This window comes from Plenodomus lingam (genome assembly GCF_022343315.1).
Source record: "Plenodomus lingam strain CAN1 chromosome Unknown contig_6, whole genome shotgun sequence".
NCBI lineage: Eukaryota > Fungi > Ascomycota > Dothideomycetes > Pleosporales > Leptosphaeriaceae > Plenodomus > Plenodomus lingam.
Window position 1 is genome coordinate 784,019 of NW_027093966.1, and position 14,015 is coordinate 798,033.

The 14,015-nt window shown below is 48.0% G+C and overlaps 4 protein-coding genes across 4 annotated transcripts; 2 read left to right on the plus strand and 2 right to left on the minus strand.

Annotated features, from left to right (window-relative positions):
* Positions 1 to 48: 48 nt before the first annotated feature.
* On the plus strand, positions 49 to 2,618 carry IAQ61_009502 (uncharacterized protein). The gene is made up of 2 exons (XM_066098412.1): positions 49 to 1,616; positions 1,672 to 2,618. Exons 1-2 carry the CDS (start codon positions 1,068 to 1,070, stop codon positions 2,254 to 2,256), a joined length of 1,134 nt encoding a protein of 377 aa, XP_065951571.1. The 5' UTR covers positions 49 to 1,067; the 3' UTR covers positions 2,257 to 2,618.
* A 1,266-nt stretch (positions 2,619 to 3,884) lies between these two features.
* IAQ61_009503 (uncharacterized protein) lies at positions 3,885 to 6,346 on the plus strand (the record flags this gene model as incomplete). Its single annotated transcript, XM_003838274.2, has 3 exons — positions 3,885 to 4,143; positions 4,442 to 5,241; positions 5,354 to 6,346. 3 exons carry the CDS (start codon positions 3,885 to 3,887, stop codon positions 6,344 to 6,346), a joined length of 2,052 nt encoding a protein of 683 aa, XP_003838322.2.
* Positions 6,347 to 6,928: 582 nt separating this feature from the next.
* On the minus strand, positions 6,929 to 8,297 carry IAQ61_009504 (uncharacterized protein; the record flags this gene model as incomplete). The annotated part of the gene is made up of 2 exons (XM_066098413.1): positions 6,929 to 7,656; positions 7,820 to 8,297. 2 exons carry the CDS (start codon positions 8,295 to 8,297, stop codon positions 6,929 to 6,931), a joined length of 1,206 nt encoding a protein of 401 aa, XP_065951572.1.
* Positions 8,298 to 9,408: 1,111 nt separating this feature from the next.
* Positions 9,409 to 10,551, minus strand: IAQ61_009505 (uncharacterized protein; the record flags this gene model as incomplete). The annotated part of the gene is made up of 4 exons (XM_066098414.1): positions 9,409 to 9,692; positions 9,747 to 9,813; positions 9,874 to 10,221; positions 10,447 to 10,551. 4 exons carry the CDS (start codon positions 10,549 to 10,551, stop codon positions 9,409 to 9,411), a joined length of 804 nt encoding a protein of 267 aa, XP_065951573.1.
* Between the last annotated feature and the right edge of the window lie 3,464 nt (positions 10,552 to 14,015).

Sequence of the window (14,015 nt, forward strand, 5' to 3'; positions counted from 1 at the left end):
GGAACGAGTGAGCCGGTATGCTCCTAGCGAAAAACATGTCCATGACCGATGATGACAACACTAACAACACAAGATCCCCTATTTCAGCCTAATACTGAGACCTAAGTCAACATGTCTGAGATGGCAAACACAAACATCCCCGATTTCTACACATCGCAACGCAATTGTACGGCGGTACTCGCTCATTACTATTCCCAAACGTCAAAGGAGGCCCTCCGGAAGACTGGTTCAGTAGTGGATATGCATTGCGTGCCGGCAACGAACGACCCACCGACCCTTTGAGCGGATCGAGCTATAGCGCGGCGCAGGTTGTAGCTTTTGGGCGACGGAGTGAAAGGGATTGAGTTGCCAAGGGAGAGAAAGGCGTCCCTGGACAGAACCCAGTTGGCCAGACCGTCGCTGAAAATGGTTACAGTATATTGCCTCGCACAAGCCAATCAACCTGCCAGCCTATCACGTTCTATCCAGATACGATCTAGACGACAGATATGTCCCAATTCTTCCTTTGCCCGACTCGCATTGCCAGTCGTCTTTGGCTACCGAGGCGCTTTGAGGCGCTCTCCGTTCGCTAGACAAGGGGAGGCTATTTGTGGGCAACCACAAGCGTACATGGCATTTTGAACTTAAGGAACGGCGTGCTCCCCATGCTTGCGCAAGGCTCTTGAGGCTGTCGGATCTACCGGTACATACCATCGAACAACGCTGGGCAACCGTTGGACCTGGACCATCTGGCGACCATCGACATCGACATCGACAAGCAGGCCGCTGCTTCATCACCCTCCACTGGCTGTCTCTCGTTCATCACTCCGCCATCAACATCTATCCTGTAGGTCTGATCAATCGGGGAAACTTCGAGGGATCCTGTTTCAAAACGGGCCGCTCCCAGAATTCCTGCAAGGTACCGTGGTGTCTAGATTGTGCAATCATCAACAACAACAACAACAACAACAGGCCATCGAACTTGCTTGGCTGTTGTTGAGGAGGAAGGGCTATGGTCTGCAAACCGTAGAGGAACCGTGTGGATAAGAATAGAGACTGTCGAGGGTCCACCTGATCAAGTTTCGGAGATGGCATCGAGATGTTTCGCCAAGAATAAGTTGTTGGTGTCGCACCATGAGGCTCCCCTGTCCAACATGGCAACGCGGGAAAAGCAGTACAAAACCCGTCGCTGGGGCCTCTCCTTGGTTACTAGAGTCTCGTCGGACGCTGGCCCTCACACCCGCGCGCTGCATTCGCTGTTTGCCATCATTTGCTTCTGGAGTCTTACATGTTCTGTCGTGGCCGCTGCAGTATCAAATGACCGCCAACCGCTGCTCGTGCAAGACGACTTAGTTTGGACCGGAGCGTCGCTGTTACTCGACCGTCGTCCACCACCAATAGCACCACTTTTAATGCCTCCAGTTCACGACCGCGACCATGTCATCGAAACAGTGTATATACCGTCGAAGAGATCAATAGCCACCGATGCCAAACGCTCCACGGCGGAGTTTGAGCTCCCCAAGGCCTTTGACACTGGCCTCTCGAACAACTTTACGAGCTCATGCGCCAGATTCATCAACCGCATGCGCACCAACGAGAGCTTTATGAGCTGTCATCCCTTTTCATTATTGCTTCAGGTACGGCTAGATGGTGCGCCACTGCGTATGTAGCAGTTATGCTGACAATCGGCAGACTTCTAGTGGATTTTTCGACGCATCAAAATCAGTCCTCCGCATCACCCAGACGCTGGATGCAACCTGTGGAGCTGATGCAACACGATGTCGCACAACACTCGACGGCTTTGCAAGGGAGCTCGTATCACCAACAGCATGCGAAACCGACTACGACAACAACAACCCACTTGTCCTACAGGCCTACAATGGACTGGTTGCGTATCAGCCTTCTTACCAGGCAAGCTGCCTGAGAGATAACCAGGGCAACTACTGCTTCGCGAACGCTGTCAGCAACTCATCCTCCCCGACAGACTCGTACGCGTACTATCTACCCATTGGCCAGGAAATGCCCGGCGGATCCCGACCTACGTGTAATTCTTGCTTGCAACAGGCCATGGGCGTCTTTTCTCGCTATGCAAACAACGCTACCCAACCTGTATCGAAGACATATACCACGGCAGCACAACAGCTCTCCATATCCTGCGGTTCTACTTTCGTCAACGTCACGGCAGCACCCCTAAAGGCAGCCGCACCCACAGCAACTGCATCCATCACACCTACGATGACTCTCATACTAATGTTTGTACTCTACATGTTCCAATAACGGCGGGACACTTGTGTATTTTCTTCTTGTATATATAGTTTTTATGGGGGACCTCGACGGCCAGGGACGGCCGATTATTTAGCGAAGGCGTTTGGATTGCTTGTTCATTGCATAGACCAGGCTCTTGGGAGCTGGTAACGGATACCCATATGATTGCTAGGACCAGAGGATTTGGTCGGGAGGGCTTTTTTGGAGTCCTAATCAGCCTGGCGAACAGTTCGTCGGCTACCGGCTGTTGGAAAGGGAGGGCTCTCTCCAAGAAAAGGAAGAACTACGACATGCTACGCCATGCTACACCCTGTCCATTAGGGTAACACATAATATAATCAATAATCAATACCCTACCTACCCTCTTGTTCCGCCCTTTCGCTGCAGTTGCTTCAAGGCGCTCGCCGTCGTATGTTGCTGCGCTATGGCTTTTACACATCCTCAGGGCTGAATGTGCGCAGTGGCTGGGCACATGGCAAGGTAGATCCCGAATCTCCCCATCTCTTCACAGGTAGGGCTCATCTCTCTCGTAATCTACCTGCCACGATCGCGCACGCCTCTTCATTCATGCCTGTCACCAGCACTCACGTCGGCCACACCCGTGATCCCCGTTCTTCTCATCTCACCAGCCTTTTCTCTACCTACTGTCGTCTAGCCTCGGACGCGTTTTACCGGTATATGCGCAAGAGGGGGGGAGTCCATCTTACGCGACGCCGTCCTTGCCTACTCCAAAGCACCAACAACCAACACAACGGTCCTACGTCACACACCAACGCGATTTTACAATAGCTCGGGGGCGGGCTACAGTCGACCCCTCGGTCCTTTTCTCTCTTCCTCGGTCGGGTGTGCGTTATTTCGGTGCGCTGAAACACCATGTCGGCAGTCACGTGCTGTTGATCAGACTTGCGGGGTGCCGTGATTTGATGGTCGTGAACCCCCTGGACGTCAGACCTCGCGACAGTCATTCATGCTTCAGCCTTTCCCGACGAATGCATGGTCTCGTCGCCATGCTTCACTTACTCCTTGAGCGCGCCCACGATTCCAGGCCCGAGTAGTACTTGAGTATTGCTTTCAAGCTTTGGGTATAGTGCTCGCTAGTGGCTGTATCTACTCAGCACTTGCGTCTGTTTCGTCAAGTTATCGATACGGTATCGTTCCGTCTCGGTGGAGCTCGGCACTCTCCTGTCATCTCCAACGCTTTTCCATCCTTGCATGGATTTCCCGCGCTGTAGAGGGGATATCCTGTGACAGGTCAGCTTCCTGCCGGTCCGACGGTCAAACATTTCATGCGTTTGATGGGCGTGGCCACTCGCAGATCAGCATGGCGGCGTAGCCCTGGTTCTCTCTTGTACCTGAGACGGCCAGCTTCGTGCCAAAGGCTTACCATGCGTCCTTCCCCATTTCTCATTCCTCCATTGTGACTTGCACTCGTTCAACGTCATTTATCTCTCGGGGCTGGTACCATACTGTCATTTACGGTTTCATTGCTCAGTCGCCCTCTCAGTCGACTCCACGTTCATTTACCACTCGCCCCGCGCGCCGAACCTTTCATACTACAACCTGTCCATTCAGACCTAGTGCGCTCAGACGCAAGCAAGACATTCATTTCAACATCGCATATATATATTCGCTCACACGTCATGGCCGACATCATGGCCCAGCCTGGCCTAGGACTCACAGCGCCCACCTCGCGACAGGACATCATCAGTGCCCTGCTTAACGACTACGGAAATTCCTTTGGGCGCGGTGACGCATTTTCATCAGACTACTATTCCCCGGTACCGGCTTTGAAAGAGTTGCCCCTACCACCACCACCGCCGCCACGCTCAGACAGCATCAAAATCGATAGAAAACCACTCCCAGCTGTTCAGCGTATGAATATGAAATTTCAACTTCGAGGTAAGCAACTACTCTACTGCAACATGCAATTACTGTTGTTTCAGATGCACTCTGCAATATATTTCCACATGGTTGCTGATGTGAGCCATGTCTTGGATTCTTGTTCACCACTCCTCTTCACTTCACCATTGCGAAGTCAATCTGCATCTCATATACGAAAATCCTACCTTTGTTTCCTCGCTTCTTTTTTCTCCTCACCCGCAGCCTACCGCCAGCAGCAGCAGCAGCAGCAGCAGACAATACCACTATCACAAATGCGTATGGAGCTGCAGTGACATTTGCTAACTGAGCAAAACAGATGAAGACGGACCGTCGTCACCAGATAGTCCGGATTCCCCAGCAACGAAGCCAACAAGACGCATTGTCTCGCGTAGCCTGTCGCGCGAAGGCAAGCCGCCTTCGTTAAAGTTAACCATTAGTAACGGGACTACGGCGACAATACCACCGACACCAGTCCAACCCTCTCAAGTGCTTCCTTCGTCGCAATCGGTACAGGACAAGGAATTACCGCCTCCGCCACCTGAGAAATCCGAGAGACGGCATCCTGGACCAGTGACGATGGGGAGCGACTTTTCTCAGTTCGGGAAAGACCTGGGCAGAAACGACTCACTACTTTCTAATACCCAAGTTTCAAATGAGACGTCGAACTCGGTGGAAGCATCACCCGTAGTTAAGAGGAAGGCTTTGCCTGAGAATGTTGTGAAGAGGTTCAAGAGTTTAGCAGAGCTTGGAAAAGGCCCAAGAGGTGGAAAAGGAGGACCTCTCCCACGCACTTCTGCATCAAGCAAAGCCAGCGTCGACTCCGATTCTCCCGAAATTCTTGCTGGTCAAAGCACCGTGAATACCGAAGCTCCCGATAATTCGAGATCCAATTCATCAGATGTTACAGTCACTCCCGAGAATGCTCACCAGCAAGTTGAAGCACCCACCAACAACCAGTTGCCACCGACTCCAGATGAGGACCAGAACATGGTTCCGCTTGCACCTCCAAAGAAAGCTCTCACCGCTATCGGACTGCCCTCGAATCCTCGATCCAAGACTCAGACTTCACCCACACACAAGCGAGGAAATAGCAGCATAAGTTTCGGTGGCCTGCAGGTACGTATTCACCTTCGGTTGCCTGCGCCTGTACTCATCCGATAATCATATTCGAATGTGAGGCGACCGCTTTAAAATAGTGCAGAGCATATTGCTAACAGGTTTCCTATAGCCACACCGACCAGCGCCTCCCATCCCAACCGCTAGCCTCACACCAGAGATGACACCACCACCGCAGCTCCGACCAGTCCAGCCACAGAAGGATGGACCGATATCTCCTTTCTCGCCTCTGCCACCGCCAAAGGATCAGACCCGTCCGGTCAGCTACGAGACAGGCGTCGAAACCCAGGAGAGAACAATCGCAGAGCACATGCAACCGACGACTACAGCAGAAGCCGCCTCAATCACTGCTTCAAAAGAGAGCCCAGTTCGCCCAACATCCCTTGACCTGGCATCACCAAGCCCCAAGACCGAATCGCCTATGGTCGCGGCACTGGCTCCAGCCCCAGCCTTGGTCCCAGCAGCCCAATGCTCTCCAATATCCATACAAACCTCAGAGAAATTTTCTCTATCGCAGTTCCCCACCGTACCCTCCCATCCATCAGCACAGGAACCAGCCCCGGCACCAGCACCGGATTCCGCCTACCCAGCAGCACCGCAACTAGAAAGAAACCCAAAACAAGAAAGAGAACTAGCACCAGCATCGCACCCAGAGTACCAACAACCCGCCGGCTCCCCACCACCCTTCACCCCGCTAACCCGCCACCCCTGCCCTCTCCCCCCCTCCCTCATCCCCCCAATCACAAACTCCCACCTCACATGCTACACCGCACACGCCATCTCCGTCTGGAGCAACAACGCCCTACAGTCCCTCGGCTGCATGCTCTGCCACAAAAACGACCCGGAGCGCAAGTGGACGTGCAGTTGGTGCAACTTGAGAATCTGCTGGGCGTGCAGTGAGGAGTTGAAAAGCGTCCCGGGGAGGGATCTGCGGGTTTTGGTCGAACGTAGGAAGGAGGTCGGAGATGCTGATGCTGGTGATGGGAGTGGAAATGGGGTCGTGGAAAGCGGGCGGGGGACGGGTATGGCGCAGTGGAGTCGCGAAGAAGAAGGCGAGGCAGGCGATGTCGTGGGCATTGGGTTTGACGGGCGCTTTGCCGGCTGAGATTTTCCCTTTCTTGCCCTGTTTTTTTTTTCTGCCTTTGACAGGCCTCAGCTCTGGCTTGTTTTCCTTGCCCCACCCCGGGATAAATTGGGACTGTTGTCGACGACGAGGAGATTTATGCGCATGTTGTGTTTGCGATGGACGCCTTTTTATGGCTTTGTTTTGGCGTATGACGATGCTCGGGGTAGGGCAGAGCCGGTGTACGACGACTTTTTGGTGGGGGTTCGGGTTTTTCTCTATGCGTAGGGAGGATGCATGTGTGTGGTTCGGTGTGCTTTCGCTGCGGCATTTTGACACACATATATACACATGGGCTTTTGGTGGAAATGCAGTGCGGGACATTGCGGGATGAAGACTTTTTTTTGGTTTGGGGAAGATGGGGGGAGAGGGGAAGAGGGAGAGAGGAGGAAAAGCACAGCTAGGCCTGGCAGATTGATTAAACGGTCAAGAATCTATGATGATTAGGACGTGTCTTTCTACTTGAATATGAATTGCATTTCCAAGTAGGGGAAATCTACATGTCTGACAGCGATTCTTCACCCCGCAACATGTGGACATTCCCAACCCCCTCACCGTCCCCTCTCACCGTCCCCCCAGCACCTCCCTCAACCTCCCCACAACCTCCGGCAACACCGTCTCAGCATCCACACTAACCCTCACCGCACCCCTCCCATCCTCGCCATCCCACCCCTCTCCAAAAAACGTCTCTTCCCCCCTAACCCCACCAACATTCAACACACCAACAGGCAACCCCCTCTCCTTCGCCTTCTTCACCAACCTCCACGCCGAATACGTCGCCAGACTACTCCCCACCACCAGCACTCTCCCCGCCCCATCCACCGCTTGCTCCGCCGCCACTTTCGTCGCCGCCGGGATACTCTCCCCAAACATGATGACCGCAGGCTTCAGCACACCGCCCTCAGACCCACTCGCCCACGCACCATCATCATCCACCCTAATCCGCACAGTCCCCGCCCCGTCTTTCCTGCGCGGCGGACGCGCAAGACACGTTGGACAGGGCGGGTAGCGAAATGTAGTATACGGAGCATCTGGGACGTCGACGTCGCCGTCCGGGTTCGCTTTGAGGCCCTTTGCGCGGCGCTCGGCTGGGTTTTCGGTTGCGAGGGCGCCGGAGGCGAGGGCGGAGGCGAGGAAGGTGGTCCAGGTGGGGTTTAGGGTTGAGAGTTGGGATTGGAATGTTGAGCGGGGGTATTGGGTGTGGCAGGTTAGGCAGATGAGGTTGCGGAGGTAGCCGTGGAGTTCGGTGGTGGGGAGGTTGGGGTGGGTGAGGGGGTGGAAGGAATCTACGTCTGTTGGGGGGGGGAGGTGGGTGGAGAGGTTAGCGGGGTTTGGGTTGTGTTTGTGTTTTCGTATAGGCCGATGGGAGATGGAGGTTCGCCATGGGTAAGAAGTCGTGTTTTCACAATCGTTGGGGCAAGAATGGGTATCGAATTGAAACCGATCAAAACGTACTTTGAGTAACAACATGTCCCACGACCCCCATGTCCCCCAATTCCCCACAAGCAGCATGTGCCCTATTCGGCCTCGCTCTCTCCAAATTCGTCCAGCCCAGAAAACTCCTGGCCCAATACCGTTTCCGCGCCTCGTGGCTGTCGCAGAACTCGTTGTAGTAGATGGGTCGATAGCTCTTGTTCAGCGTGTAGGTTCCATTTGTGCCTCTGTAGTCTGCTAGCCCGGATGCGACGGAGATGCCTGCGCCGGTGAGAAGCAGGGCTTTGCGGGGGGCATTGTGGGTGTGATGGAGGGGTGCGGAGATGTTGGATTGCGGTGTTGTGGTCGCTGATGTCGATGTCGATGAGGACTCAAGACAAGGTTTCAAAAACTCCACCAAAGCAGCAACAGCCGCCCTCGCCGTCGTCGCACCAGCCGGTATAATCCTCGGTGCAGGAAACGGATCTGTATACGGGACGCGCAGCAGCGGGGCGCGCATCTCGCTCAATCGGCCAGTGCAACAGCAATGAAAACAGGAGAAAAATTCGGCGCACTCGAGGATGGAAAATTCCAGCGTCCAGTCATGCTGCTTCGTCCCTGGCGAGGGCTGCTGTGTGGACGGTCCCCTGGAAGGATTGCTGGGAGGCGGGAGCGCTGTTCGCGTTTCCTGGGATGTGGTTATGTCATGATTGTCTTTTTTAGCGTCTGTCGGTTTGCTGCGTCACGACTCACAAGAGCCAATGTGACAGACCACCATGGCCTGCGTGGCATGCGCAACGGCTGTGACAAGAGCCGCACCGTTGATGGGCGGGTGAGGTCTATTTTGGGGGGTTGCTGACTGCAGCGACGAGCTTATTGTTCTGCGGGTTGTGTTGAGGTACGTGGGGTAGGTACCGGGACATGTGATACAGACATTATGGGGAGTTGTGGTGAGAATATTTCTAATCGGTCATAATATTGTATAGCAAGAGGAATTGCCCTCCTCCAGGTGGCTTGTCCGTGAACATATGAGAAGTATAGTCTGGTATGGTGATTCGATCCATTCAGTGTAACTACTTTTTACCCTTGGTATCATCGAGTCAATGTAAACCTAGAAGTACATATGCACATATAATCTCAAACATGAACAATGAACTGAAGAAAAGGAAAAGAAAATCTTGAAATTAAAGAAAACTCGTCACAACTACAAGAAAAAAGACTAAGATAATCACCCCACGCACATGTTCATGCCCATGCGTAAAGAGTGAGAAGGTGGGCGCCATGAAAAGCGCAAAGAAAAACAGTGTGGAAATGGTTACAAATGGCAGTCCACCCAGTTCATGCCCTTGTTACAGTTCCGATTGCCCAATCTAGCGTACAATTGACAAGGCAGGGAAGAGACTGAACTAGGTGAAACTCGTCCAGAGAAGCGAAGATGAGGCAGCGAGAGAGGGCTCTTGCCAGTGAGCGGAAGGCCGTGAGACATGTCAGTTAGGTACCGAGGGTGGGTATAGAGATAGTAATGCGCTCCGCTATGTTAAGAGAGCGCATGGAAATTCGTAGCGATCGTGACAAGGAAAGAAGAAGATGGACAAGAAGGATGAAGCTAGCTTGCGCAACTAGCTCAAGGCTCATTGCTGGTGTTGAATGTGATGGGCGGAGTGATGCGATGAATAGTGTACAGGTTGTTGCATAGGCTGCTGTAGTGATGGTTGCATCGCATGCTGGATAGGTTGCTGCATCGGCTGCTGCATCGTGTGTTGTTGCATGGGCTGCATTGGATGTTGCATGGGTTGCAGCATGGACTGAATACTGGGTACTCGCTGTTGTTGTGATTGCGAAGGGTATCCCACAGGGTAAGCCGAGTAGTGGGCCTCGGACACGGTGGGCAAGTCCGCATGGTGGTCCTCATGTTCTTCCTCTAGGTCAGAAATGCTAATTCCGCTGTCTTCATGGCCGTGGTAGGTACCATCATTCTGCTTCTTCTGTGCAGACCTGTATGCTTGTGTAAGGTTTTTCAGTCCCTTCTCCATGCACTATGCCAAGTCAGCTTTTCGTCGAAACCATCAGATATCCTGATAGGATAGGAAACGAACCTTGGTCTCGACTAGTTGCCATTTCTCTCCGACTCGTGCCGCAAGAATGCTCCACATATCTCGGCGGACTTCCATGTAGGCTTGTGCCAGGACGTCCAGCTTGACACCGTCCCATTGCTCGGCGTTCTGCCTCTCCATCAATCGCTCATGCCTCTTACGGCACGCATTGGGTGTTTTGGAGGGAAAGTGCTTCGGTCCAATTTGGTTCCAGTTCAATCCTTGTGCTCTGGCTCGAGTGAGCGTCTCATCATCCTTGGGTGTCCATGACGAGCTTCGACTGCCTGATCCTCCAGCTGCTGACACGGTCGAAACGGAGTTGCGATGGTGCGATGACGAAGCTCTATCGGCCTTGGGCATATTGAGTAAATGTTTGAGATAAGAGAGGAGACGGAGATGAGTGTGAGATTGAGATGGGATGAATGCGGAGACTGAGCAACAGCAGGTGACAGAGTGAAGCAATCGGGATGGGAATTAGGATTAGGGATCAGGCGTAGGAGAACGAGAGTGACAGCGGCAGAACGAAAGGTAGGAGATATTCTCACAACAAGGAAACAAAAGAACAGATGTTCGTACCTTTGGGCTCAGGATGTCTAAGGCCCATGTTGCTAAGGCATAGCATTGGCCTTTATAGAAGAGCCGCACATGATGCCTCGACCACAACAAAGGCCAGACGGCCATTCGGAGAATTGATATGAAACCAGGATATGTTTCTGTAATCGCCGGATAGATCTCCTGTCTACCCAGAATGGTATGTGTGACTAGGCGAAGAGGAGGCTGTCCAGTGGGCCAGGGCTCCAAGCGCCATCAGAATAGGCCAGGTCAGGCCAAAAGTGGCCTTGTGAATGGTCAGCGCAGCAGCAGCAAGCGATTGTTTCCCCAGAACAAGGGAGCATGTCTGTGACAGAAGCGCCTGTTTGAGCGCGCCCGCAGCGCCCTGTGCGGCTGTGTCTAAGAATACGCTGACCCAGAGGATGGGCGATGGTGGAGGGGAAGGGCGGCTAATCTGACGCTGATAGGACAAGTCCACGAGGCCCAAATAAAGACCTTGGCGTGACACAAGGATCCGTTAAGCCTCAGGAAGCCAGACTGCAGTAGGACGCTCCAGTCTCAAGTCATCAATACTTGGAGTAGGGCTGAGCCTCCAGGGACCTGCAGAAAGACTGCACGCGCAATGTGGGTAGCAGGGAGGAGGGGAGGAGAAGGGTAAGCATGCGGCATGAGAGAAGGAAGGTCAGCAATTGGAAGGTCAGCGAGCCTGTTCCCTAAGCAGCAGTGCGCGGAGAGCGAGAGCGAGAGAGCGAGAGAGAGAGTGTGTGAGAGAGAGAGTGTGAGAGAGTGTGTGAGTGGTGAGAGAGGGAGCCAAGGGAGCGAGGTCGAGAATAGCACGGCAGTCCAGGTGGTGGCATGTCATATGACCATGGGTTTAGCGTCGGGCGACTTGGGCTTTACTCCGAGTGGTTAGAATATCCCTGTAGGTTCAAGTCCACGTTATAGCGGCAAATTTTTATAGTTATATAAACTAGCCTATAGTTAAGTATAAATTAGGGTAATTTAAGCAAGTAAACGTAGTTTTTATTACTATCTTTTTTAAATATATTCTAAACCTATTCTTAATAATATATAGGTGTTCCTAAATACTATACTAGAGTTTAGTATAGTAGTACTAGATAATATATCTAAACTAGATAGTAATATTAGAGATAAATTTAGGTAATTATATAAAGTACTAGAGGAGGATAGTAATAGTAGTATTAAGGAAGTAAGTAAAAGTAAATAGAATAAGTTTAGAATAGGTTAGTAATACGTTATAGGGGTATAATATATACCTTACTTATAGTAATAGTTAAGGACTACTACTTATACTAGCAATTATTAAGTATATAGCTATTCTCCTAGTATACCCTTAATTATATAGCTAAGGGTATAAGTATATAATACTAGTTTAGTAATATAAAGATAGCTCTTACCTAATAAGAGAAGAGGTGCTTATATAGGCTATATAGGTAACACGTTAAGAATATATTCTTAAATTATTCTAATTCTAGTAGGTATAATACTTCTGCTAGTCTATCTATCTTAATAGGCCTATAACTTTACTATTCTTTAATAGCTAGCTAGCAAGCTAGTATAAATACTAATACTCTAGGGTAAAAGTATATAAGTATCTTAAGAATATATTATAAATATATTCTTATTATATTATTAATAATATATTATATAATTAGATCTAAACCTTAAAAAGTATAGTACCTAAGAAAATTCTATAAAGAGAACTATAAATAAGAAGCTATTATTATAGCCTTATTAAGCACTTCTCTTTAAGGATTTATAAGGACTACTAGGTGTCTTATTATCCTATAATAAGGACTATAGTAAATTAGGTAGGGAGCAAAACTTAAATATATTTAAAATATATTAATAATAAGTTAGTAAATTATAGAATAGGCTTAACTATATATTAGCTATTAGAACTATAGCCTAATATCTACTACTAGGAAAAAATATTATTTTAGTTAGGTACTACTAGAGGTAGACTCTATATATCTATAAGGTCTTCTAACTAGGGAGATATTAAATCTTTCTAGTAGTCCTGCTTTATATTCTATAGTTAAGCTATAGTTAAGCTAGATAAAGAAGTGTAGTAGGTATATTGCAACCTATTCCTAACACGTTCTTAATATATTCTAGGCGTTAATTATCTATAAGGGTAAGGATCTCTATTTAAAATCCTATATAAAGTTACCTTCTAAGTAATTATACTAATAGATATAGTAGTAATACCTTTTTTTACTATTATTTCTTTTAGTATATATATATATACCTCCTCCTCCCTTAACACTATCTAATAGTAATATTAAGGAAGTAGTAAAGGTATTATAGCCTATACTTACTCTATAGCTTATATAATATAAGTTATTTATAACCTATTATAAATATATTCCTAACTTATTATAGCCTAGTTCCTAAACTTAACCTAGCTCTAAACCTATCTCTAACTTAAAGGTTTCTATTCTATTAAAGAAATATATATTAGCTTTATAAATAAAGATAAAATCTTGCGTATTATAAAGTATAAAAAGCTTTTATAGTTCCTATTTAAGAGTAGCCTTAAAGGAGTATACTATAAGTAGAGGATAAAGTATTAGGATCCTAAAACTATATATAGTATAAGAGAATAGGTTTAGAATATATTACTAATATATTACTATAGGCGTATATATAGCAAATCTTTATATTAAGCTTAGGTAACTTAATTATTTACCTTTTTAAAGAGTAGGTATTAATTCTATTAGATTAAGACACGTTCTAGATAGATATATTATATAAGAGGTTATATAGGGTATAGGTAGAGATTCTAATAGTAATCTTCTACCTATAGGAAAAGAAGTGTACGTATTAAGAACAGGTTTATAACACGTTTCTAATATGTTATAGTTATTATACTTAGCTAAATTATTATAGATAAGGATATAACTAAGATATATTAAGTTGCTATTACTAACTTCTTTTAGAAGTGTAAAGCACTTATAAAAAGATAAGTGTTATAGAGGTATATTTACTTATAGGGATTCTATAGGACTACTATTAATATATATAATAAGTAGATAATAGGCAAGTTTTATAGCGCACTATAACCTATTTATAACGTGTTTCTAACTTGTTTCTAGGACTTAAGTGCTATCTCTAGTTAATTAATCCTTATAAGTATAACTAGCGCTAGTAACTTTAATCTTATATAAGATTTTATTAAGTATATCTATAAAGAAGTATTCATAAAGTATATAAAAGAGAGCTAGATAATACTACCTCTTTATATCTAAGTAAATTACTACAGGCATTAATAGCAGAGGAATACTTTTAGCTTGCTAACCTCCTCTTACGTAAGTAAATATATTCTAAACCTATTCTAAATATATTTATAACTTATTCTTATATAATTAGAATATAAACCCTCTAAAGATACCTAAAACTAGGTAATCTATAAGAAAAACCTAGTAATTACTACTAGGATTATATAATACTATAATAAAATATTAAAAGAGGTATAGGAAAAACTAGAATCTTATTTAAATACAGCTAAGCAAGCAGGCTAGAAAGGATACAAAACTAGTAAGCATATAAGTATTCTTAAGGCTACTTAG